Source organism: Phacochoerus africanus, chromosome 7 (assembly GCF_016906955.1).
Source record: "Phacochoerus africanus isolate WHEZ1 chromosome 7, ROS_Pafr_v1, whole genome shotgun sequence".
NCBI classification, from domain to species: domain Eukaryota; kingdom Metazoa; phylum Chordata; class Mammalia; order Artiodactyla; family Suidae; genus Phacochoerus; species Phacochoerus africanus.
The window spans coordinates 69,591,880-69,618,877 of NC_062550.1; the positions used below are offsets into that span (position 1 = coordinate 69,591,880).

Sequence of the window (26,998 nt, forward strand, 5' to 3'; positions counted from 1 at the left end):
TTGGTGGGGGGCATAAGGAGGGAGTGTGGGTGCAAGGACTCCCTCTCCAGTCCCTCCCAGTCCCAATCACGCCAACTGGCCATGTGGATAGAGTTTTTGTTTTGTTTTGTTTTGTTTTTCAGCAAACCTTTATGATTAAAAAGCAACAATCTTAAATATTGTACAATATAAGTACTGTCTCCAATACAAATCACTGGTGGAAAGGACACACCCTCCACTCAGGTCATACAATAGGTGGTAAAATGTTTGTGTTCTTGGGGGAGGAGTTTTTGTTTTGTTGTCCTGTGGATGTCTTGGACTCTGCCGGCCCCAAAACTGCCTCTGACTTTCTGGAAGCTTCTGCTAGATGGGGCAGCTGGATCACTTCTGCTGTGGGCTGGAGAGAGCCCTGCTGATTACCTGGATTCTGATCCCGTTTAGTGGTATTATCTTTTATTTTATCTTTAGTGTCTCCTTTGAGGATCATATCTGCCAAAGAGAAGACAGCAGGAACAAGTGTTCACACGTGAATTACAATCTGTCCATTAGGCTACAGATCACTTTGGGGAAACCCTGGTTGAAATGATAAAAAACAATGCATTTATAAAGCACATTCTGTGGGCCAGGGATTATTCTACACACACTTTACATTCACGAATTCCTTTGATCCTCCTGCAACCAGGGAGAATAGATGCTATTCTCATCCTCAGAAATGGAGAAATTGAGGCACAGAGACGTTAAATAAAATCACTCCAGGGCCCACATCTGGTAAATGGTAGGGCCAGAATTTAATCCCAGCAACCTGACTCTGGTAACCAAGTATATAACCGGGAGTCTCTAGTGCCTATAAAAGATATTTGCATAATCCCATAATCTGATAAAAATTCAAAAGGTAATTATAGGGCACACAGAGGAGGACATATTGAAAGGAAAGGAGAAGGGAATTGAAAACAGGAGGGGAACGGAAAGTCCTAATGATGAGGGGGCAAAGGAGAGGAGAACCCAGCTCAACCCAAGTTTCCTGAAAGAGGAAACCCCCCCCCATTACGCAATGGCTGGCCAGTCGTGGTGGAGCAGAATAACTAACCACGGCTGGGCTCGGAGAAACTGCCGCGCAGTCCTCCAGGGATGCCTGATCCCGGGATTATGGAGCTGGGACTGGCTCTTTGAGGGGCTGTACCTTTTTTGCCCAAGCGATGTTGCCCTTGAACTTTGTCCTTCTTGGACTCCGAGGGGAAACAGAGACTGGTTTTCCTCAAGGTCTGGAGTCTGGGCCGTGCTTTGAGGTTTGGCGGCTCGTGAATCCAAGCATGCTTGAGGGCCTGGTCAGGGGTCATGCGAAGAGAAGGCTCCCAGCTACACACCAACAAAGCCCAGCACTGGTTAGGGTTTTATTTCCCTTTTAAATAATGAAGTATTTTCAAAGGCCCCAATAAAGAACCTAAGTAAGATATCAGAAAAGTGGTTCAGGAGTTCCCGTCGTAGCTCAACAGTTGACGAACCTGACTAGTGTCATGAGGACGAGGGTTCGATACCTGGCCTCGCTCAGTGGGTTAAAGATCCAGCATTGCCATGAGCTGTGGTGCAAGTCACAGATGCTGCTCGGATCCTGCATTGCTGTGGCTGTGGTGTAGGCCAGCAGCTGCAGTTCTGATTTAACCCCTAGCCTGGGAACCTCCATGTGCCGAAGGTGCGGTCCTAAAAGACAAAAAGAAAAAGTGGTTCATTTTCCAAGAACCCATTTGAGCTGTAACTCAAAGATATAAAACAGAGATGATGACATACGATTTAAAAGTACCTGGAGAGTTCCCATGATGGCTCAGATGAAACGAATCTGACTAGTAACCATGAGGACACAGGTTCGATCCCTGGCCTCACCCAGTGGGTTAAGGATCCAGGGTTGCCGTGAGCTATGGTGTAGGTTGCAGACACGGCTCAGATCCCACGTTGCTGTGGCTGTGGCTTAGGCTGGCAGCTACAGCTCTGATTCAACCTCTAGCCTGGGAACTTTCATATGCCTTGGGTGCAACCCTAAGAAGACTAAATAAAGAAATAAATAGAAGTACCTGGAGGCAACTGAAAATGATCTTTTTGGAAAATGTAAGGAAAATCTTGGAGCCCAAGACTTCCAGAGTTTCTAGAGATTCCCTTACAAGAAATATTATAGAAAATCTAAACCAGTGGGATTTAGGGTTTAGTAAACTAAGACTATCAAACAGGTGCTTAATATCAATTCCCAAACTATGAATTTGGATCTCCAACTATATCCCAAAGAACATTATTATAGAATGCTAGAATATTAAGATCATACAGGGACCATGTTATAATCCAGCCGAACTTCTAGTGCACTAACAAAACACTTCTGACTGAACACCCATCACGGAATCGCCTTGCCATTCTTGAGTAATTTTAATGACAAGGCACTAACTCAGAACCAGCTATTCCCGTTTTGAAAAACTCCAATTCTTTAAAAGTTCTTCATTTTTATTAAGCCGAATTCAGTTCTCAGGAACTTTTACCCTCATAAGTTTGACCCAGTCCAAATTCTATCCACTGGCATCATGCAGAACAAGACAACTAATCCATCTTTTATGTCACAACTCCTTAACTATTTGCAGACATTTTTACATGACTACTAATCATTAATCACATGGTATGATCAATCCCTTCCTAGGTAGGAAATCTCAGCTGTTAGCGACTGGTGTCCTGGGAATAGATCCTAACTGCAGCGAGATGGCAGAGTCTAATATTCTAGATTCGTTGAGGTCTAAACAACTCCAGTTCCTAGTTCTTTGTCAAATGAACTGCTGTTAAGCTACACCTTCCTCTCCTGAGCTCTGAGAGTTAGCCTAAAATAGCTAGACACAGAAATTTACATTTACCCCCATTAAATCTGACCCCAAACTTTCAGTCTCTTACTCCAAAGATTTGCTAATTAGCCAAATACAGACTGAGAAAGCAACATGCCCCATTAGCTTGACTGCCTTTTGCAAGGTGTGACCAACCAGCCCTTTGCACCAGAAAGGATGGTCTAAGCTGTTTCTGTATAACTCACCACCGTCTCAGTAATATTCCTCTCCCTAGTTAATGTCCATTCATTCTGTGGCCTAGGCAAGAGGCTGGGGTGGGTGGCGGGTCACCAGGGGGTACAGGATCCTTCTCCAGCTCCATTTTTCAGATGGGTAGCATGATCTCCCCACCCCGACGGGGAAAAGTTCCCTGATGGTTTCTATTCTGAGCTAGTACCTAAGTTCCAGATGCACAAAAGCCAGAAGAGTAGAATTTTGTAAAACACTCCATCTCACTGGAAGAAATGAGAGAACATAAAAATATGGTCTTCCAAAAACACTAACAAACAGGAGTTCCCATCGTGGCGAAGCAGAAACAAATCCAACTAGGAACCATGAGGTTGCAGGTTGATCCCTGGCCTCACTCAGTGGGTTAAGGATTCCGCATTGCCATGAGCTGTGGTATAGGTTGCAGACACGGCTTGGATCTGGCATTGCTATGGCTGTGGTGTAGGCCGGTGGCTACAGCTCCAATTAGACCCCTAGCCTGGGAACCACCATGTACTGCCGGTTCGGCCCTAAGAAGACAAAAGACAAAAAAAGAAAAAGCCAAAAAACTAACAAACAATGGAACTGATATGGCTAGAAGGAAACTTGGGAAAAAACCTGCTCTACAGAAAAAACCGAGGCCAGAGAAAGACACTGACTTGCCCAATGTCACGTGACTAATCTATATGCCACTCAGTGGAGACAGACTTGCATAACCTCTTTAAAATAGGGATAACAGCTAGTATTTTCTAAATATCTTTCTTTCTAATACCAGGTGCTGTTCGAGGTGCTTTATGGGCTGTTATTTTTTTAAACTATGACTTGACTGAAATACAGAATCTAATTTCTAAGATTCAAAATATGCGTACAGATTCTAAGAAGCTGTACATAATAAATGGTTCTAGATCACCCTTCCCCAGAATTCTCTAGCAGTTAAGGGCCCGGTGTTTGTCACCGCTGTGACGTGAGTTCGATCCCTGGCGAGGGAACTTCTACATGCCCCAGGTGCAGCCTCCCCCCCGCCCCAAATTAGATAACCCTTCCCCCAACTCTTTAACGCAAAAGAATTTAGGCAACAGGTGGGAAAGCATCTTGTAGAATCTAAAGATAAATTAGATTCTACAAGATAGATAATCCTTCCCCTAATTCCTTAACACAAAAGAATTTAGGCAACAGGTGGGAAAGCATCTTGTAGAATCTAAAGCTCTATGGTCCATGTTTATTATGTTTTATAACTGCTCCCCAGCCCGGGTCCCAGCCTTTCACCAGCAAACATGTGGGAAAGTAAAGTATTTAAGAGGAAACCCAGAGGCAAAGACACCCTGGCAAACTCACACCAAACACCTTCTGAGAAAGTCCAGGAAGCTGGTGTCGTAGGTTTTCAGCACCATTGTGAGATCCTTGGAATCCGGGTATCTTTTTTTCCCCCTGTTGTTGGTTATATTTTTAGGAAAACCTTTGGAATCTTTAGAGATACAACATTCTGGGTTTAGTTCCAGGTGTCAAGAGGCATCGGTCACATCACAGCTGTTCATTCAACCACAGTGCTTCTCAGAGGGGACTCTGTAGCATTCACGCGCGCTGTCCCCTCTCTCCTCCCCCAAACACACTCACAACCTCCATCAGTTTGAAATAACCATGTGCAAATTATCCAATGAACATAATTTACTTTTACAAACAACTTTCCCTCCTATTTGGTATGTTTTGATCCTCCTTCTCACTGCCTCCTGCCTGAGTCAATAAACAGTTTTCAATGGTTTAATAGTAACTAATTGAAAATAATAATGATAATTATCATGATGATGATGATAAAAATAAATCTGAAGTGATAAAAACATACTGTCCATTCTTGGGTTATCTATGCCCTTTGCTCCTTCCTCATTAACCCCAAAACCTGAGCATTTGGGACACCCATAGGGAATAACAAGAAAGTCATTTTGGGAGAAAGACTTGGTTTCAGAGCTCAGGTACATGCAACACAAGAAAATTAATCTCATGCAACTTTAAGTCACATAAACATTTTGGCCATGATTGGAAAGATCAAACTTGGTTGGTTGCTTAAGACACAGCTTGGACTGACTTTCTTCAGCCATTTCCACTGATGAAAGCCCTCACCAAATAAATGATCAGTCATTGCTGAAAAGAAGCCCTCCAGACAGCTCCAAAGGTGGCCCAAGAATGCTTAGTGCAATGCTGTGAAGGCAAGGCCACTCATTTGGGCCTCTAGGTCCTGGTGAACGTGTTCAGAAAGTTGACTACTTATGCTCACACCTTGTAAATCTGCATGGAAGTGGGTCGATAGGTATATATACACAAACAATTTATACATTCACACAATAGAAATCTCACAAAAACCAAATTTCATATAATGGATATTCTAGAAGGTACATAATGAATGTTTCTAATTATAGTTGCAATCAATGCAATTTGCGGGGCATCCAACAGAACACTTCTTACTGAATTCCTGGAAGAGCCCAAGAATGTGTGTATGTGTATATATCCATACACAGGTATCTGTCTGTTTATAAGATAAAAATGGGCTGAGGGTTACCGCATAGGGAATAAGTCCTATGAACGCATACAAATGCCCACTTGCTTTCTGACTGTGGTACCAGTGAGCCCAGTTTATCCTGTATTGTCTTTCACAAATGACCCAAGAAGAATCAGGCTCATGGCTTACAAATAACATAGCTCCTACAGTCATCCTTTCCCCAGCTCTCTGATCTACCCCAATACCTCATTTTTCCTTCTAGCGCCCAGGGCACTTACATATCTCACAGCCCCCGAAGCAACATCCCTTTGCTGCTAATGAAGGGTATTAACTAGGAATGGCTGGGGCGGAGGGTCTGTTGGCAGTCCAGACCTGGAGAAGGAACAGCCAAGAACCGAAGCGGACATCATGTTTCCCAAACTCGCCTCCTCATAAGAATTACAAGGCGCTGTTGTAAAAAACAGACTCCTGGGTTCCACCCCAAACCTACTCTATCATAGATTATACAAAAGAATTATGGGAATTAGCATTTTTGCCAAGAACCCAAATTCTTCTTTTTTTTTTTTCTTACAGCCACATTTGCAGCATATGGAAATTCCGGGCTGGGGTCCAATCAGAGGTGCAGCAATAGATCTAAGCAGCATTTTCGACCTATGCCACAACTCGTAGCAACGCGGGATCCTTAACCCACTGAGAGAGGCCAGGGATCAAACCTGCATGCTCACAGAGACAACATCAGGTCCTTAACCTGCTTAGCCACAGTGGGAACTCCCCAAGCGATTCTTTTTTTTTTTTTTTGCCTTTTCTAGGGCCACTCCATAGGAGGTTCCCAGGCTAGGGGTCTAATGGGAGCTATAGCTGCCAGCCTACACCATGGCCACAGCAACGTGGGATCCAAGCCGCGTCTGCAACCTACACCACAGCTCATGGTAACGCCAGATCCTTAACCCGCTGAGGGAGACCAGGGATTGAACCCGCAACCTCATGGTTCCTAGTCAGATTCATTAACCACTGAGCCATGATGGGAACTCCTCAAGTGATTCTTATAATCAGATGAAGTTTGGGAAACACTGAACAGTCTGCTGTTTCCAGTAAAGTCCTTTCTTACCGAAACCTCATCACTATTCTGCAGCCCAGCGCTGGTGGTAAAAGACAGGCCCTCTATGAAATGGACATATGGATGTCTTTGGTAGCCACTTACCAAAGTGCCCTGTATGCCCTTCCTTTTGATCCCTCAAGTACACATCTCTTTTCAAGATGTGACTCATCCCACAATGTCTTTATCTAGCAGGAGGGAACCCCAATGTTCCTACTTGCCTTTCCCCAAATCCTTTGAAATCTAGGCTGAATGGGAAAAGAATATTTGAGGTTAAAAGGTCACTTCCGGAGGGCCAGAGTGGATTTTTCTACATGGGCTACCTTATCTTCCTATGGTTCTTTAGAGGGATCTTAGATCTGGGACTAACTCCATCTTTGGCTGTATAGTGGCCCGGAAGCCTGCCTCTGTGGGACCTTGTTGATCCACCTGTGCATCCTGGACTGCACCACTCGGCTGGAAAGGCAGGGGATCATAAAATCCAGAGCCTGGGAATTGTGATGGTGGGGGTGAGCTTGCATGGGGACCGTGGAGAGGGCTTCGTTCTGGCAAGGAGGCAGATGTCCTAAACATAATCAGCAAGCCACAGCCCACCCACAGCAATGCTGTCCTGAGGGCCCTTGCTTATCTATTCTAAACCCAAGTAGCAATGAACCTGGAGTAGTAAAGGGACTGGGGCATTATGAGAATTTTGGGAGGGAAAAAATAAGGCTCCACTAATGAGAGAATGTAGCAATAGAATGAATTTCCCACTATTCTTGCAAAGTAACTTCTGATCTTTGATTTCCCTGCACAGTGCATAGTGTGAACAGACAGACAAGCTGCTTGGGGAGACAGAGTTTATAGAAGAGGGTGGAATTGTAATCTTTTGGGGTTTTAAGAGCTGCTGACAGATCTTCTGAGCAGGCACCTGATCATTCTCAGGATCCTGCACATTTTCACTGCCAAGACCTCGTCCCAGCATGACTCCCCCAACCCACCTCCGGCATGCACTGGGTACCACTTCTCAGCATCCTGTCACTTTTCTGAAAGCAACTCCTAAGCACAACCTGTCTTTTGGGGTGGGGCCAAGTGGAAGAGCATCAAATGGGGTTTAGCCTAGAAAGGTGTCTTAAAGGGCTATGAAATCTAATCAGCCACAGTGGGAACAAGACGGTCGGTCAGACCTAGGACTCACCAAAGAACGTCTGTCTCCTGGAGGCCGTCTGGATGAAGCGGGTTGGTGGCAGGCCTAGCACCTGCAACAAGGACAAAGCAGTGGGTTCACTCTCCTGGAGCCAAGACTGCTAGGGTGGGGTGGCACTTTGGCCAAACGCTGCCTCCAGAGATAAAGACCCGGGATGTTAAGTGGTGCTCTCAAGCCAGTGGCAGAGCAGGCCCTGGGCCTTGACCCCTATTCCACGGACTTTTCAGTATCCTGAGCATCCATATCGCCCACACTGCTCTTTTTTTTCTTTTTTTCTTAGCTGCCGGTCTATACCACAGCCACAGCAACTCAGGATCTGAGCCGTGTCTGTGACCTACACCAAAGTTCATGGCAACGCCAGATCCTTAACCCACTGAGCGAGGCCAGGGAACAAACTCACATCCTCATGGATACTAGTCAGATTCTTAACTCCCTGAGGCACAACAGGAACTCCTCCCACACTGTTCTAAACAGGCATCTGCACCAACTAGGCAGCCACTCTTGATGGCAGGCAAATCTCACTGGCAGGATGAATAAACCCATGTACCTGCTGACCACCCATAATTAAGGGGTGACATATCCCAGCTGGGGGGGGGATGGGAAGGAAGGAGAGCAGGGGGAGATGGAAATCACCAGATGGGCATCAAACCACAAAATGACAATATACCTTCTAGAAGAAAACTGTGGCACTTTCCCCATTGTAACCTATAAGCTGCACAGAGAGAGGGGAAGGACAGGTGTCCGCCTCAGCCCAGGGCCGTCCTTGCAGCTGGGCTCCCAGCCACGTCCCTATGTGACCCTGCCCTCCTGCTCCTCTGCCTCGTTGACTGAGGTCAGGAGGAAGCTGAGTCAGCTCTGGGGCAGCAGGAACCGTCCCCCAAATCCCACAGCCCCATTCTCCTCGGCAATGGAAGCAGCAGTGGTCCGGGGATGCTTCATTAAATGGTCCACCATCAGCCTTAGAAGCCATGGACTCTGGGCCCCTCATTTTACAGAGATTCAGGGCAGGGGAGTGACTGGCCAAAGAGAAGAATCAGGATGAGCCTCCAGGCTGACGGACCCCCGGGTCAGTGTTTATCCCACCACAGCTATCCTTTATAGCTACTATTACCTAAGTTATTTTAATACTTTATTATCAGTTTCAACCACGATATGAATCTCTATATTTAATAATTCTCTCCAATCATCTTTGACTTTAAGGCAATCTAGAAAATAGAAATTTGGGATGATGGATAGGTAGAGAGAGAGAGAGAGAGGGAAGGAAGGAGGGAGAGATTAGCTATATCCTTATTCACAGTCAAAATATCTTTAACAGAAATATAGATCAGTGGAACAGGACAGAAAGCCCAGAATTAAACCCACGCATCTACAGTCAACTAATCTATGACAAATCAGACAAGAATATACAATGGAGAAAAGACGGTCCCTTCAACAAGCGGTGCTGGGCAAACTGGACAGCCACATGTAAAAAGAATGAAATTAGAATGCTTCCTAACACCATACACAAAAATAAAATGGATTAAAGACCTAGATATAAGACAAGACACTATAAAATTCTTAGAGGAAAACATAGGCCAAACACTCTCCGACATAAACCACAGCAATATCTTCTCAGATCCACTTCCTGGAGTAATGATGATAAAAACAAAAATAAACAAATGGGACTTAATTAAATTTAAAAGTTTCTTCACAGCAAAGGAAACCCTAAACAAAACAAAGACAACACACAGAATGGGAGAATATTTGTGAGTGAAATGACTGACAAGTGATTAATCTCCAAAATTTATAAACACCTTCTGCAGCTCCATACCAAAAAAACAAACAACCCCATCAAAAAATGGGCAGAAGATCTAAACAGACAACATACTGATGGCCAGAAACACATGAAAAGACGTTCAGCATCACAGTCAAAATATCCTTCTTCACTGGGAAAATGCTAACATATGAAATTTCCAATTTTTAGGATTGTCTTCTCTTTTGTCTACTTTAGCTTCAAAGCAAGATGGCTTTAAGTAAAAGAATAGTTGGAGTTTCCGTGGTGGTGAAGTGGAAACGAATCTGACTAGGAACCATGAGGTTGCGGGTTCAATCCCTGGCCTTGATCAGTGGGTTAAGGATCTGGCATTGCTGTGAGCTGTGGTGTAGGTCGCAGACACGGCTCAGATCTGGAGTTGCTGTGGCTGTGGTGCAGGCCAGCAGCTGTAGCTCCGATTCAACCCCTAGCCTGGGAACCACCATGTGCCTTGGGTGTGGCCCTGAAAAGACAAAAGACAAAAAAAAAAGAATAGTAGGCATAATAATCATACGAGAGTCTTGGTAAAATGTTTTCACTGGGAGGTAGTCTTTCCGGAAAGTTAAGAGGGTAACTAATGACGGAACAGCATATAGATCTCGATGGGTGTTGTGTCACTCTGGTTTTGAGATTCTTTTGAATGTATCCAAAAGATGGGTACAGAGTTGTGTTTGAAAAATGTCACTATTCACTATTGAAAATGTCACTATTCACTACTGAAAATGTCACTGTTCATTTTTTGTTCATAAAAATGTCAATATGCTGGAAATCATATCCTTTGCAACTACTTACATTTATGATAAAAATGTGAGATGTCAACTCAAAAGTGTACATCATTTCAAAATCTCCAACCCCCCCCCCAAAAAAAGGACACAGGCCACTGTCCTGCAGCGAGTCCACGCGGCCCGGGAGCTGACGGCGGAGGTTGCGGATGCTGAGCTCGGCGTCTGGCGCGCAGTCTGCCCCCCTCACCTCCATGATGCAGGCCAGCTGCTCCACCTCGTTCTCCCCCGCGAACAGGGGGTAGCCCGTGTACAGCTCGGCCATGATGCAGCCCAGGCTCCACATGTCAATGGCCATGTTGTAGGGGTGGCCCAGGATCACCTCCGGGGATCGGTAGAACCGGCTTTGGATGTAGGTGTAAACTGCGGGGGAAAGGAGGAGAAGCCTTGGGTAGAAGCCTCCTCTCTAGAGCACGCTGCTCCCCTGAGGCTTCTCGGGAGGGTGGACAGCAACTAAGATGCCCCCGGACTTCACTCGCTGGGCTTTGGGACCAGCGCTTAGGAGTCACCGTCTGTATCCAACCTCTTCATAGCCTCAGGGCAACCTGATTATTATGGAGGGATCGTTATCCTCATGTTATTTTTTTTTTAAGATTTTTATTTTTTCTATTCGAATTGATTTACAATGTTCTGTCAATTTACGCTGTTCAGCAAAGTGACCCAGTCATGTTATTTTTCTCACATTATCCTCCATCATGTTCCATCACAAGTGGCTAGATATAGTTATAGATATATTATCTATATATATACAGATAGGTAACAGATATATTATTCTTCATCATGTTCCATCACAAGTGACTAGATAGAGTTCCCTGTGCTCTACAGCAGGATCTCATTGCTTATGCCCTCCAAATGCAACAGTTTCATCTACTAACCCCAAACTCCCAGCCCATCTCACTCCCTCCCCCTCCCCCTTTTATCCTCATGTTATTGATAAAGAACTCGGAAGTGGAGTCGCCTTATGGTGTGATGGGTTAAGGATCCAGTGTTATCACTGCAGTGGCTCAGGCCGCCACTGTTGTGTGGGTTCTGTCCCTGACCTGAGAACTTCCACATGCCTTGGGCATGGCCAAAAAAAAAAAAAAAAAAAGGAACTCTAAAGTAAGCATTGTTCTAGGAAAGTAAATTTGTCCAACACGATTTATCAGAAGGAAGCATAAGACTAATAATAAAGCCAAGTTTTCAGATTGTACAATTAAATTTGAGAGTAGACATCTGAAAGTATTGTGATTTGGCAAGGGAAGCAGTGTATCAAAATTGAAAAAGAAGCATGCAAAATGCATAATTTTAAAAAGTAGGAGTCCCCTGGTAGCATGGCGGTGAAGGATTCGGCGTTGTCACTGTTAGGACTCAGGTTCAATCCCTGGCTTGGGAACTTCTGCCTGCCAAGGGCATGGCCCTAAAAAAATAAAATAAAATAAGGTAAAATGTATATTCATGTATCATGTGCATGTGCTGCATAATGTAAAGGATAGAAAGAAAAGCTCAGCAAAACCTCAGCAGACGTGGAGGTACAGAAGACAGTATTGTAGGCAGCCTAGATTTTACAGATGAGATGAAAGTTGGAGAAATGGGCCATTATAGTTAGTTCTCTACACTGCTAATTGGTTACCTAGATGGGGGCAGAGCAGGGATTCTGTAGTCACTTCTCTGGTGTTTGAATGGGTTACAGTAAGGTTGTAGCAAATTTTTTTTTTTTTTTGTCTTTTTAGGGCCACATCCACAATATATGGAGGTTCCCAGGCTAGGGGTCGAATTGGAGTTGTGGCCACTGGCCTACACCACAGCCACAGCAACTTGGGATCCAAGCCGCATCTGCAACCTACACCGCAGCTCACAGCAACACTGGATCCTTAACCCGCTGAGCAAGGCCAGGGATTGAACCTGCATCCTCATGGATGCCAGTCAGATTTATTTCTGCTGAGCCACAACAGGAACTCCAAGGATGTAATAATTTTGTGATCTAAAACAAAGATTTAATAAAAATGACTTTTATACCCTTTCTGCTTCCAAAAATGGGTTTAAGGCATCTTGCAATTGAAGTACAAACATATAGGATAGTGTTTTTTTTTAATTTCTTTAATTAAAAAAATTTTTTATGGCTGCACCTATGGCATATGGAAGTTTCTGGGCCAGGGACTGAATCCAATTTGCAGCTGCCACCTACACCACAGCTGTCGCAATGCTGGATCCTTTAACCCACTGCGCTGGGCTGAGGATCAAACCTTTGCCTCCACGGGGACCCCAGCCACTGTAGGTGGGTTCTTCATCCACTGTACCGCAGTGGGAACTCCTAGTTTTTAAAAATGGATTTAACAGAAAAAGATAAGTACAGTATGATTTCACTTATATATGGAATTTAAAAAAAAAATGAACAAAGAAAACAAAACAGAAACAGATTCACGGAGACAGAGAACCAACTGGTGCTCACCAGAGGGAAGGGGTGGAGGTGGGGATGAGTGACGTGGGTGAAGGGGACCGAGGGCTATGACCTTGGGTTTGAAGAGTTCTAAAGTAAATAAGCCACGGAGATGTAACATACAATATAAAGCAATAACTTTGTATGGGGACGGATGGTAATTAAACCTATCATGGTGATCATTCCATAAATGCATGCGGATATCAAATCATTATGTTGTACACTTGAAACTAAATTATATCATAGGTCAAAAAAACGAATATGAGAAAAAAACTAAAAGTGGATTTAATGGATACGTACATGACATGTACCATATGCCAGGCACCAGTCCAAGTGCTTGATACTGATTAACCCTTTCTTTTTTTTGTTTTGTTTTGTTTGCTTTTTGGGGCATATGGAAGGTTGCAGGCTCGGAGTTAAACTGGAGCTGCAGCTCCTGGCCTACACCACAGCTCACAGCAACGCTGGATCCTTAACCCACTGAGAAAGGCCAGGGGTCAAACTTGCATCCTCATGGATACTAGTCAGGTTCATAACCCACTGAGCTACAACGGGAACTCCCTGATTAACTCTCTCAATCCTTACAACAACCCTGTGAGTCAGGAATTATCATCATCCCTATTTTATTTTATTTTATTTTTTTGGTTTTGGCCACACTTACAGCATTTGGAAGTTCCTGGGCCAGGGATCAAACCCACACCACAGCAGTAAGCAGAGACCCTGCTGTGACAACACTGGATCCTTAATGCACTGAGCCACATGGAAACTCCACTACTGTCCCTATTTTAAAATGAGGAAACTGAAGGAGTTCCCATCGTGGCTCAGAGGAAACGAATCCGACTAGGAACCATGAGGTTGTGGGTTCCACCCCTGGCCTCGCTCAGTGGGCTAAGGATCTGGTGTTGCCCTGAGCTGTGTGGTGTAGGTCACAGACGAGGCTCAGATCCTGTGCTGCTGTTGCTGTGGCAGAGGCTAGCGGCTACAGCTCCGATTAGACCCCTAGCCTGGGAACCTCCATATGCTGCGGGAGCGGCCCTAAAAAGCAAAATAAGTAAAAATTAAAAATAAAATAAAATAGGGAAACTGAAGCCTACAGAGATGAAACAAATCCCCAAGGTCACTCAGCTATATGTGGCAGAGCTGGGAATTGAACTCAGGCAGTTCAAGTTGAGTATTCATACCCTCCACAGTCTCAACGGTTAATATAAAGATCAAAGGAAGTCAGAAAATATAAAAGGGGGACATGCAAGGATGACATCATTAAAAATTCAGTTCTGAGCCCCTGGCAGCCAAGATAAATGTTAATAGGTTGTAGAGCTTTTGTCTCTGAGGAGAGAAAGCATATGAGTTCTTTGTGGGAGAAATACTGTTTTCTAGCTGGAATTTCTTATGGCATTCATACACAAAAGATAAGTCTTCCAGAGTGGTTCTGGAAAATATATGGGACTATCCACCTAGTAGTCTGGTATTCTCTTCAGTCCCAGGGAGCTTCCTTTGACACACTGCCACGTGAAAGCTGGTCCCAAAGCCCCTCTTTCCTGCGCCCATAGCACAGCCTGTAAATCTCTCTTGTCCTTGCATCTGTCACGTTATCTTTGTACCTTCCTGTCTCCTCCATCAGGCTGTAAGCAATCTGAGGACAGGAAATGCTCATTTTTTTGTCTAGTACCCAAGACAGTGACCAACACATAGCAGATACTCAACAAATGTTTGTGTTCTCAACATTAAACTTCGTAAAAGCCAAAAGAAAAGGCTCTTAAATCAAGTTCAGTGACGGCTGTACAAATACCAGGACTGCTTTCTGGATTCTAGCTTGAGAAAAATACAAAGTCTGGAGAACCTAGGGCTGTGAATGCCCAACTTTAGAATGCCTGTGTTTTCTAAAGTGTAGACTCCTGGGTCCTCCGCCAGAAATTCTGATCTGGTATCTCTGGGGTCAGGCTGCGGAAGCCATGATTTTTCAGGGGCCTCAGGTGACTTAGATGCACATCTAGTTAGGGTTTTGTTTTGTTTCATTTTTTTGTCTTTTTAGGGCCGCACCTGCAGCATATGGAAGGTCCCAGGCTGGGGGCTGAATCAGAGCTGCAGCTGCCAGCCTACACCACAGCCACAGCAACACAGTATCCGAGCCACATCTGCAACCTATACCACAGCTCACAGCAATACGGGATCCTTAACCCATTGACTGAGGGCAGAGATCAAACCTGCATCCTTATGCATACTAGTCAGATTCATTTCTGCTGAGCCCCAACGGGAACTCCCTGTTAGTTTCGGGGCCCAATATTCTTGGATAACTCCAAATCCCTAGGGTATGAGAGCAGCAAAGGAGCCTTATGGTATTTGAGCCAACCTCTGTTTCAGAGACATGAAACAGCTTGTTCCAAATCATATCAGCAATTGCTATGGCTGAGCCCGGACTAGACCCCAGGTGACCTTGGGTGTGAACCATTCATTTCAGTAAAGGAAAGAAATCGCAATAGAGAAATTCAATCCAAGGGACTAGAATGGCCCTACCTTTCTGGTGTTCATAACAGCTTGATCCGAAGTCAATGACTTTAACAGTGACTTGGCCCTTTTGGTATAACACTATATTCTCCTAGAGAGAAGAGAGACACATCAAATTTTAATCCTGTTGCCCCAGACACCCTATATACCTAATCGCCGCCCATCCCCCAGGACCCGGTCCTGGTCTAAATGCAACCACCTCCAGGTGGACCCTCCCACATCTCCAAAGCCCCCCGTTCTCCATCCTCTGCCTTCCCATGCCACTGTGGGCCGTGCCTCTTGTCTGGACTCAGCATGTGCTGCTTGGCAGTATGTCTTTGCATGTATGTTGCTTCCATTCCCATGTAGACTGCACCTCCTGAAGACTGAGTTTCTTTCTTTCTTTCTTTCTTCAGCATTCTTGGCCGCCCCAAGGCATAGGGAGTTCTCAGGCCAGGGATCAGATCTGAGCCGCGGCTACGGCAAAGCCAGATCTAACCCACTGTGCCGGGGCTGGGGATGGAACCTGTGTCCTGGCACTGCAGAAATGCCACCAATCCCATTGCCACCGCGGGAACTCCCTGAGGTTATTTTTTATCTCCCTGGCACCTGGTTCTACACCCTGGTTGTATGAGGCTTTAGAAATATCACTGGCTGACTTTGATGTTTCTAGTAAGTGCCTCACTAATATTCTGCTATGATAGTAAAAGACACCCCCTCCCCCCAAAAAGAAAAACCAATGATTTGATTGGCACTGTGATTCTAATACTGCCTTGGGGGAAATGTGAAGCCAGGGGTTCGGGAAGGGTCCTGGCTGACAAGGCAGAACTCTCTAGGGCTCTCCTCTCAGAGCGTGGGAGGGGACCACCTGGGGCTGGAAGAGTAAGTCCTAAGCATAGTTCCAAGGATCTCAGCAGCAGATGGACGGCCAGGAATATCCAGTGATTTGACTGCTTCCAGAGTCCCTTAACATTCTCCATATGGCATTCCAAGCCCGGTCTGAAGCTGCTAGTGCCACAAACTAACAAAGGACAGACCAGTCCATGGTACCTTTTCTAAAGAATATTGGTATTAGCCAGAAGATGATGAGCAGCAAAAGTCTTTAAAAAGTAGGAATTTCTAGTGCATCTCTAGCCCAGTGGAAAGGCTCCTTCCCTAAATGGGGCTGGCCATGCCCTCTTATTGGCAGAAATAGCTCTACAGTGGGGGTGGAAGCCAGGCCATCCCAGGTCATTGACATACCCATGAAGTCCCTAAGAATGACTCCCTGATTCTTGAATTCATGCTCACGAAACTCTCCCGGTTGTGTGTACACTTCCCTAGTGAGCACATATTTATCCCATATTCCAATATTTCATCTATTGTTCAAGGAAATCCCTTAGCTCATAGGTTGGCTACCAAGTATCTAGTGAGGTTCCTTGGTCTGAGTCAGCCCCCTATGCCCAAAAACCACACGTCTCCACACGCCCTAAGCCCTCAGTCCTCTGGTTCCCGTCTGTCTCCGTGCCACCACCTCTCTCTCCCGTGCCTTCGTCCTCCCTGCGTCCCACTGGGTTTACGCAACTTGCAAACATGATGCTTGGCTTCCATCTGGAAGAGCTGGCTGGTGACCCCTGGGGAACGAACGGAGCGGGGCAAACCATTTCTGAGGGTGAGACCCAGCTCCCCTGGCAGGACAGAGGTCGTACTCACGGGCTTGAGGTCACAGTGAATGATTTTCTCTACATAAAGCATCTGCAAACACTTCAAAACAGAGAGGGTGAAGCGGCGAATTATGGACAAACTGAAGCCTTGGAAACTGTTGGTCTTCATCAGCTCATACAGGTTGATGCTGGGAAAGAGAGAGGATGGGATGGGTATCGGCGTGAACAGTATGGAGCCGACTTTGAACCTGTGAACAATCCCGCTCCACCTGGTTTCCCTGGGGCAGGAGGCAAGGCTCAGACCAGGAGGCGGGGCTTTCACGTCCTATAAACTCAACTTTCCCATTGATTGATGGTGGGTCAGGGCACAGCGCTACTGTGCTGGCCTCTCAGATGTACCTTTCTTATGCGGTGGCAAAGTTCTTCAATCACTTTGTTACACACGTGTGTGTTAAAAGTGTGGACCTTTGGGACTGGCATAGGCACGATATTGTATACGGAATGGATGATTAACAGGGACCTGCTGAAGAGCACAGGGTCTACTCAATATTCTGTGATAATTTATACGGAAGAGAATCTGAAAAAGAATGGGTATGTGTTGGAGTTGCTGTTGTGGCTCAGCAGTCATGAACCTGGTTCCAACCCTGGCCTCGCTCAGTGGGTTAAGGATTTGGTATTGCCAAGAGCTGTGGTGTAGGTCACAGATGTGGCTCAGATCTAGCATTGCTGTGGCTGGCTCTGATTCAACCCCTGCTGGGGAACCTCCATATGCTGTGGGTGCAGCCCTAGAAAAGACCAAAAAAAAAAAAAAAAACCAACAAACAAAAACAAAAACAAAAAACAGTGCATCCTAATCCTAACTTGCATTGCAATTAGTAGGCAACACAGGCAGCCTGGGTGGTCCCTGATGCCACAGGAAGATAATTCAGCTCTGCAAATTGGAACATGAAGCGCATTTTGTCATCATCAGAGATGGTGAGGAGAGTGTTGACTTTCCCTTTGATTCAGTTTAGCTGTTCTGGAATTTCCCGTCAGTGATGGTGTCTGAGGGGTACCAAGCCACCAGAACACTGATGCCAGCAACACTGGGCCTCTAGGGCTGGGCCCTGATGATTCCCCTTTGCTCAATGCACTCTGGGTTCCTGGTCTTATTTAAATGGCATCAGATGGTCTTCCCAGAGAGAAAAGGAATCAAATGAGCACGCCCTTCCCATTAGCACGCTCTTTCAGCTCTAATATCCCACCCAAAGTTGCCTGTCTATTTAAGTCAGGTTCTGCTCTCTTACCAAAAATATCTGCTCCTGTCCTTGGCTGCTCAAAATCAAAGCCCTTCCCCTCTGCCACTTTGTGTGTGTGTGCCTTTTTAGGCCCACACCTGCGGCATATGGAGGTTCCCAGGCTAAGAGTTGAATCGAAGCTATAGCCACCGGCCTATGCCACAGCCACAGCAACGCCAGATCCGAGCCACATCTGCAACCTATACCACAGCTCAGGGCAACACTGAGTTTAACCCACTGAGCGAGGCCAGGGATCGAACCTGCATCCTCATGGTTGCTCGTCAGATTCATTTCCGCTGAGCCACGATGAGAACTCCCCTTTCCCCTTTCTGAGCAGCCAACTCTCTGCTCCCTTGGGTTCCAGCCTCTGCACCGCAGTGTCATAAAGCCAGTGTGTGGGGACATGGCAGCCAAGGTACATCCTTTCCTACATATCTCAGTTTAGCTTTTGAGGGCAGAGGCCTTGATTTGGCTATGTCATCGAGCCCAGCACCTAGACAGCACACCTTGATACACTGGCAGGGGACCGGTGTGACCAAGGGATGGGGTGAGATGGGCAGCTTTGGGTCCAGCTCTTGGGTTTTCTAGATGACTGAGTGGCCAGCGTGTCCACTCTGGTCATGAAATGTTCACATCCAGACAAATCTAGTGGTCTGACTTCCAAGTGTCTCTTCTGTCACTTAAGCATCTTTTCAAAAGAAAATGAATTACAAAGAAAAAGCGGCTGACCCCAGGAGTTCAAAGGTGATGCAGAGGTGATTGCGGAAGTAGAAGAAGTCCTTCATGTGCACCACGTTGTAGGTGTTGTCTTTGTCCTTCCTTCTGAGAGCTTCCAGGATCTTCAGCTCCACCAGCGCCTGGTGGTGAAATCTGAAAAGTTTGGGGAGGGGTGGGGACAGAAGACATGGTGTCATGTCAGGTTGCAGCAGGTGGCCCACTTTCTCAGCCCCTCCCAAGACCCCAACAAGGCAGAAGGTGCTGGACACTCAATACTCTTGCCTCCTCTCTGCCCCCATCCTGGACTCAGACAGAGAGAGAGGGGACAATGGAAAGAAGAGGAAAGTCAGAGAGAGAGGCAGAGTCAGGAAGCCCTGGCATCATGAAGGGGCCGGCCACGTGGTCCCTCCTCTACAGCCGGTGCCAGCTGCCAAGCCACACCTCTTCTTGTTCCTGATGATTTTCAAGGCCACCAACTCATTGTTTTTATGATCCAAGCACTTGGCCACCTGTCCGAAGGACCCTTTCCCGATCATCTCCAGAACCTCGTAGCGGTAGGCAATGTGGTCATGCAGGACCTGCAGAAGCCAGGCCAGGGGTGAGGAGCAGAGCCATAGCCTCTGGGGCCACCCATTCCCAGCTCATGGCTGGCACCTGTGGAGAACTCCACTGGGCACTGTGCCACCACCACCCTCATCTCATTGCTACTGCAGTGGGGGCCGCTGCCTGGATCCTTGGCCATCAGGGTGGCACCAGGGAAAGTCTGTCGTGTCAGGCAGTGCAAAGAACCCTGGAAAGTGCTGGGGAAACTTGGGTTCTGATCCCTGTCCTGCCACCATCTCTAGTTTTCTGTGTGTGCAGGAACCTTGAACAAAGTGACCCTGAAAGTCCTGTCCAGTTGGGACATTTCATGATTCTTGAAAGCAGTTGGGCAGCTGTATCTGTTTGGGGGAAATTCTCTCTGATCCCTGCTGTGTCTCCATCAATCAAAGACAGTTCTGTGTCTACTAGGCCACTTCCTGGCCAGATCTGGTTCCCCTTGTGACTTATTCAGACTTAATTTCATCTTGGAGTTAGCAGTTCAGAACTTGGACCCTTTTCAACTAAGTAGAGAAATACGGAGTTCTCTCTGGCACAGCAGGGTAAGGATACGGCATTGTCATTGCGGCGGCTCAGGCCGCCGCTATGGCACAGGTTTGATCCTGGCCTGGAAATTTCCACACACCGAAGGCACTAGAAATTAAGGAACAGGTATCTAGTCAAGGCAACAGGAGCTGTTCAATCAGAAGGACTTTATCTGGGGGTTTTCAGACAAGCCACTTAGCGCGCTGAGCGGCAGAGCCTGTGACCGAAGGTTCTGGACAAGATAATCTCTAAGGTTTCCCCACCCCGAGAATCTGATTCCTGGTGTTAGATTCATGAATGCGGCCAAGGTGAAGGTTAAGTGTGAGTGTCTGGGTCCAGGGTTTGTGACTGTGTGGTGGGGATCTGTTCACACAGGAGCCGTCAAGATGATGAATATGAACCAGTCCCTGTGGGGGAAATGACATGTATGATAAAACAGAAAAAGGTCATCCAGGAGCTTTTATTGGAGGAATCCAAAAAAGAGTATATTGCGAGGATTTCATCTTATATCAGTCTGGCCTTTCCAATGGGTCCAGGGCTGTGCGGGAGAAGAGCCTGTGGGGGAATTCATCTGGATGCCAGCCTGCTGCCCCAAATACTCTCAGGGAAAATCAGTATCCTCTGAGCAGAGTACTTTGTGATTTTTTTTTTTTGGCCATGCCCACAGCATTCGGAAGTTCCCAGGCCAGGGATCGAACCTATGCCACAGCAGTGACAAGGCTGGATCCTTAACCTGCTGAGCCACCAGGGAGCTCCCTTCATCTTTTAACTGCATGTTTTTCTCCCCATATTTATACGTGGTGTTTTTTTTTGGTTTAGCATCTAGCAGAAGCCTTCGGGGTGCCTAGAGTTCCAGACACATCAGCTCCGGATGCTACAAAATAACCCACACTTTTTTCCTTTCCAGACTCTCTCTTGTCCCTCAGGCCCAAAGCCCAGCAGTCGCTGTGACCTCCTCCCTCATCACCTTCATGTAGGAGCCGTGCTCATCATCAAAACTTGACTTGCTGAACTTCTCTGGAGCCATGTGGAGCTTCTCAGCTTCCAGCCCCAGGAACCACAGCTCTGTGTAGCCCAGGATTTCACTTTTCTCATAAGAAGACAGCTGGTTCTTAAAAAACTTTAGGGCCTCTGTGTGAAAAACACCACAGATGTCAGGTAAGAGGCAGCAACCCGGGGATACGCCAGACAACAGCATCCCTTCCTGTTCACGAGCTGGGGGGAGGAGTACCTTCCTCTACAGGGTGGCCCGCTAAGGACCCAGTATCCTGCATCTCACAGGGGCCAAAGGGAACGAGGAGGCATGTCAAGGTGTGGTACAGATTTCAACCAACCAGGAGGAAACACACAGGAAAGAAAGTGAGAATTTAGTCCCCAAAGAACTAGGGGGTGGAAGATCCAGGAGTCAATGCAGCATCAACAGCTGTGTGTAGTTAAGGCAGCCGTCACCCAAGTTTGCATGGTATTGGGCTGTACGAAGGTCTATGCTGAGAGGGTGTGCAAACTAGGATGCTTTCCGGGGCCAGGCAGGTAGCACACATGCATTTTAAGACCTGGGAGGTATTTCTGCTCAAATCTGCACTGAGCCAGTGAGTCTGAGATGGGGAAGGGATGTGTGTTAGCTCTTCTCTGCTTTACACCAGCCCGTATTGCATTGGAGGCGGCTGTCTGGTCTGGGGTGCAGGGGCAGGGGGGTCAATCTTGGAGATGGTGAGTGCTGAGAAGAGACAAACTGGGATGAGGGTAGCAGGGGCGTTATCACGTTATTTGATAAACTGCCAGAGTCGGAGAAGGAACTGCTGGGAGAAAAAGAGGCTGTAAGGAGGGCAGGACCTGCATGCCTGTATGTGTGAAGGGGAGTCACCACGTGGAAGCTGACTGAGGCAGGTACTTTGCCCGGAAGACAGGGCCACAGCCTGAGAGAGCCAGATACTGGCTCTCTAAAGGCAGAACTAGCTCAGAACTGACTTGACCTCCTTGAGGGCAGTTCCGGAGGTGGTTTAAGAGGAGCAGTGATAACCAAGTTCAAGGTTGTGGGAGAAGCGCTCTGAGCATCTGCTCGTGTGGCCCATGGTGGATGCTCAGAGGACTTGGGTTCCCTTCCCATGAGCCCTGATGGGTGTGAATCCCTGCACCTTGCATGGGCTCCTGGCCCAAACCTGTGTGATCTTTCAGGCCCGCCCACAGGTGAGGACCAAGGCTTTACCTGGCAGCCTCCAGGGCAGCCGCCTCTGCACTGCACCCTTGGTGCACAGCCAGTGCAGGGGGCTCTCTGAGGAGCTGTGGTCAAGGACGTAGGCTCCCCTGCACTGGCTGTTCTCATATCCCAGGAGCCTCCATTCAGGGCCCCCTCAGGTGCTTCTGCCAAGACCTCCTTACCAAGGGGGTGGGGTGGGAGCCTTCAAGACTTCCCCCACTCTGACTCAGGACTCAGCACCCCTCCAGTCCCAGCTCTCCTCCTCCCCTTCCTCCATAAAACATCAGCAAGGAGCCAAGTTCAGGCTCCCCCGACCATGAGGCAGTTCCCTCTGCCAGTGCTGGTACATCTGCCCTTGAACTTGACTGAACTTGCCTCTTGGTTCATTGTTTTGACTGACTACCCCAACACCTGGCAGCTTAGACTTCTCGGCGGATGCCTGGACCACAGAGCCACCCCGCCACGCCCCACTGCCGCCCCAAAGGCACACCTGCCGCCGTCAGAGGCACCTTGTGCATGTGCTTCTTTGGCGGCTTCTCCTCTGGCTTCGGATCTTGGGTTTTAATGCTCGGAGGGAAGGGCGTTTCTGAAGCCTTGAGCTCAGAGGACGGTACCTGTCTGTGAGTTTGATTCTCCTGTTCAGGGAAAAAGACTTGCAATCAAGGACTGTGTGGGCCCCTTCTGGGTGCCCCTGACCATTTATCTGACCCAGGACAGCCCTGTCTCGTCAGACAATTCTTTCTCTCCAGAGTGAAATGGTTAACTGTGAGACAGCAGGTTTTCCCAACATTTCACTCAAAGGAAGAATCCACCTGACTCACGTTGCGCTCTAGGAGACCCATGTGCATTACAGTCTGCACTTGACTGCCCCGGTGATGTCTTTTCAGGAAGGGTGGGAACAGGTCTTTCCTGCTGCTCTGCAGAAGGCCAGTTCCTAAGGAGACGGAGTGGCCTGCCCAAGGGCACACATACTTGAACTCAGATGTGTCTAACAGCCCTTTCTCTTGGCACCTTCTTGCATTATTTTGTGTGGTCCTTACACAAGAAAAGGAGGGGATGTGGCTGCTTCTACCATCTCTACACCCGACACTTCTTCTTTCCTTTTCTCAGGGAGTCCTTGGGACAAGCCTTTAAAGAGTCTGCGTCATAGAGAAGGTCAACGACTTCCTCTTCACGGTCACATTCATTGTAAAGAGGGAGAACGGGACAGACGCCCAACCCTTCAGCTCCCCAAGTGCTTTCCCGCCACCTTGGCCTTTCGGAACCTGGCTCTGGACTGGAAGCAGGTCTGTCCCCTGCCTGTCCCGGGCCACGCCCACCGCCCTGTACTCACCTGGGACAGCAGGGGTGGCTTTAGCGGGATCTGACTGCTGATGTGCGGGAAGCTCACCATGTTCTTCTTTCCCTGGGTGTCCACGGAGGGCAGAGACGTAAAGCAGGTGTTTGTGTTCTGCAGGAGAAGAAACTGGGTGCGTTGCACACCTTAGGCAAGAAAGTGTCTCCAGACTCACAGTGCTCCCAGCCTCCTCCCCAGAGCAAGGACAAGCCTGAGCCAAACCCAGGCCTCAATCTATTTCTGAAGTTCTTGGAAAGAAAAGCAGAGTGGTCAAGCAGACAGGCTCTGGGTTCGAATCCCTGCTCCACCACTTGCTGGCTGTAGATGTTGGACAGTCACCTTGACGCTCTCTCGCTGAGCTTCAAGTGTCTCAGCTCTCCCATGGGGACAAAAATGGGACCTACCTCATAAGGCTTTTGTGAGGTCAACAAGGTAAGCTCTGTAGAATATTCCAGAAGTGTTAGCCATTGTTACATCATTCCAATGTCTTACCACCCTGACCGGAGAAGTCCTTCCTTCTCCACAAAGCAAAGCTTCCCTGGTGTGGTGTGAGCCCTCACTGTCTCCACGTTATTGACTTGACCTGCTCCCTTGGATCCAAGCCCCTCCACATCAATCGATTGATTAGGAGAGAAGTACTCTGGCTATCAGTGAACAGGAACATTTAAAGTTGTGCAGAGATGGGGTATGGTGATGTGGGTAGAGCAGGCTCATCGTGTTATGCTGAGTTGACCAAAAATGCCTTAAAAGCGACTCCAGGGAGTTCCCTTTGTGGCTCAGCCAACTAGGATCCATGAAGATGCGGGTTTGATCCCTGGCCTCACTTAGTGGGTTATACGGCATTGCCATAAGCTGTGGTTTAGGTTACAGATGAGGCTCGGATCCTGAGTTGCTGTGGCTGTGGTGTAGGCAGGCAGCTATAGCTCCGATTCGACCCCTAGCCTGGGAACTTCCATATGCCACGGGTGTGGCCCTAAAAGCAAAACAACAACAACAACAACAACAACAAAAACCAAAAAAAGCAACTCCAGCCACCCACCTTCCTTATTCTCTTCTAGGGAAAGACAGTGAGCATCACTTCCTACCTTGTTCAAGGATCGGGTCCTTCTGAAGTTCTTGATCTTGGAAGGTGGCTTCTGGATTTGAAGCAAGGGCTTACTCTCAACCTGGATCGATTGAAAGAGAATTGGAACAATACTTGACATGGTTTCACTCTAGGGCCTGATGTTTCTTTTTCTTCATGACAATAAAAAGAGGATACACATGAAGAGAGCTCTCCCAACCACAACGCTAGGATGCTAAGAGAGCCTCAAAGTACTGAATGGATGTACGAAAGAACAAATGAACATCCAAACAATTCATCTTTCTAGAGGGTTTATCTTGGATTGACCTGTCCTGTGGTTTTCACACTTGATACCAAAAAATTTGTAGAACCCTTTCTTCACCTAAAATGTTAACTAAGTGACCTGGACATGGGAAGACATAAAACTGAGCTGCTCTTTCTAAAGAGAAGAAAATGCCCAGAGTCTTGCCTAGAAACTCTTTCCACCCTCAGAGTGGCTTTGAAGTACCTTAGTGGAGTTCCTGCCTTGGCTCAGTGGAAACAAATCTGACTAGTATCCATGAGGACGCAGATTCGATCCCTGGCCTCGCTCGGTGGGTTAAGGATGCAGCGTTGCTGTGGCTGTGGTGTAGGCTGGTAGCTCTGATTCAACCCCTAGCCTGGGAACCTCCGTGTGCCTCAGGTGCGGCCCTAAAAAGACAAAAAAAAAAAAAAAAAAAAAAGAAGAAGTCCCTTACTGGAACCCACTAGAATATCGGAGTCCAGCCTGGACACCAGTGACCTGATCAGAGGGGACTTCACCTCTAGAAAGAGGTGATGAGGAAAAGACCAAAGGGCAGAGCTGTGTCTCCCCGCCAAGGGTGGCAAGCACACAATGGAGACATGTGACATAACGGTGCATAGATCACAGATAACAGTTATCTAATGGTTATGCATTTATTTTAATATCCATTTAAAATAACTATAGCTAGCACATTTAAAAAATTATAACTAGTACATTAAAGCTGTAATTTGAGGGTTGAGACTAAAATTTAGGTTTTTTAAAAAAACAAAGTGTGAATACTCCATAGATATGGAAAATATCATGAAGATGGCATTGAAATAACTAAAGTCCAGCAATAATAAGCTGCGACTTGAATCTAGTTCTGTTCTTTGAAGCAGAGTCCAGGAGGTCTGTTCCAGCTCTCTCCTAGGGAACTGAATGACAATTTTCCAAAGCTGAGACACAGCCAGTGCCTGACCCACTCCTGTAAAACTCGGCATGCTGGCCACACTGAAATAGTAACTGGGCATAATACTTCAACTTAAGATCACCCAGCCAAACCTTCCACAGACCTGTAATGATGGGGACTATTTAGAACAGTCCATCTTTAAAAATTTTTTTTTTTTATTTTTAGGGCCATACTTGTGGCATATGGAAGTTCCCAGGCTAGGAGTCGAATCAGAGCTGCAGCTGCCGGCCTAAGCCACCATCACAGCAACGCTGGATCTGAGGTGCATCTGTGATCTACACCGCAGCTTCAGGCAATGCCGGAGCCTTGACCCACTGAGAAAGGCCAGGGATCAAAACTGCATCCTCATGGACACTAGTCAGATTCTTAACCTGCTGAGCCACAATGGGAACTCCTAGAACAGTCCATCCTGATCTCCTAGAATAGGGACGTGGTCTAAGGGAGAATGGGGGCAGCATAGAACATGGATCATGAACTCACACAAAACTAACTACACTGGCTAACATGTACTAGATGTACAAGATGCAGGATTTCGTGGTCTATTGGGTGGACAATGACGATATCTGAGCAAGTACTGCAGTTGCCAGTCTCGGAGTCCCAACATCTCATCAGATAACTTTGTGGAGATTAAAACCTATAACCATCTTCAACAGTGACAAGCTGGCATTGACGATGAGTTGGGGAGACAAATACAAAAGTACATTACAAAACCCAACCCAGACTGAATACCAAACAAAAGGCATGGACAGCGAGTGACCACACAGAAGGAAGCGATGGCTGGGAGTGGTCAGCCCAGGAGGATGTGGGGGGCTCTTGCAAGGGGCATGGCTTGGCGAGGGCCTCTCCTGGGAGTGAAGAGAGAGAACATGCTCATTAGACGATACAGCCGTATTTGAGTGTGCTCTGGGGAACTTCACTGCTCACGCAGGTTAAACTGAAGCTGAGGGTCCACTGTGGATTGTGGAAGGCACTGACTGCCAAGTTAAGATACTCGGTCACTATGTTAAGGTTGACAGTGAACCACTGACAGTTTGTAAGGATGGAAGTTACATGTGCAAAGCAGTCTTTCAGAACGACTCTGCTAGCAGCAACGTGGCATAAAATAATGCTCCTGGATATGCAC

The 26,998-nt window shown here is 47.1% G+C and overlaps 1 protein-coding gene across 1 annotated transcript in view; it reads right to left on the bottom strand.

The window, feature by feature from the left end:
* Positions 1-94: 94 nt before the first annotated feature.
* Positions 95-26,998, bottom strand: part of DYRK4 (dual specificity tyrosine phosphorylation regulated kinase 4) — a 50,116-nt gene continuing 23,212 nt past the window's right edge. The window contains exons 2-14 of the mRNA XM_047787786.1: positions 24,666-24,746; positions 23,578-23,694; positions 22,735-22,879; positions 21,015-21,178; positions 19,364-19,500; positions 18,935-19,075; positions 16,978-17,116; positions 15,316-15,397; positions 10,573-10,745; positions 7,800-7,860; positions 4,371-4,500; positions 1,139-1,335; positions 95-453 (exon numbers count right to left, since the gene is read on the bottom strand). Of these exons, the coding sequence (XP_047643742.1) occupies positions 224-453; positions 1,139-1,335; positions 4,371-4,500; positions 7,800-7,860; positions 10,573-10,745; positions 15,316-15,397; positions 16,978-17,116; positions 18,935-19,075; positions 19,364-19,500; positions 21,015-21,178; positions 22,735-22,879; positions 23,578-23,694; positions 24,666-24,746 (1,797 nt within the window). The 3' untranslated portion in view covers positions 95-223. The remainder of the gene's footprint in view (positions 454-1,138; positions 1,336-4,370; positions 4,501-7,799; positions 7,861-10,572; positions 10,746-15,315; positions 15,398-16,977; positions 17,117-18,934; positions 19,076-19,363; positions 19,501-21,014; positions 21,179-22,734; positions 22,880-23,577; positions 23,695-24,665; positions 24,747-26,998) is intronic.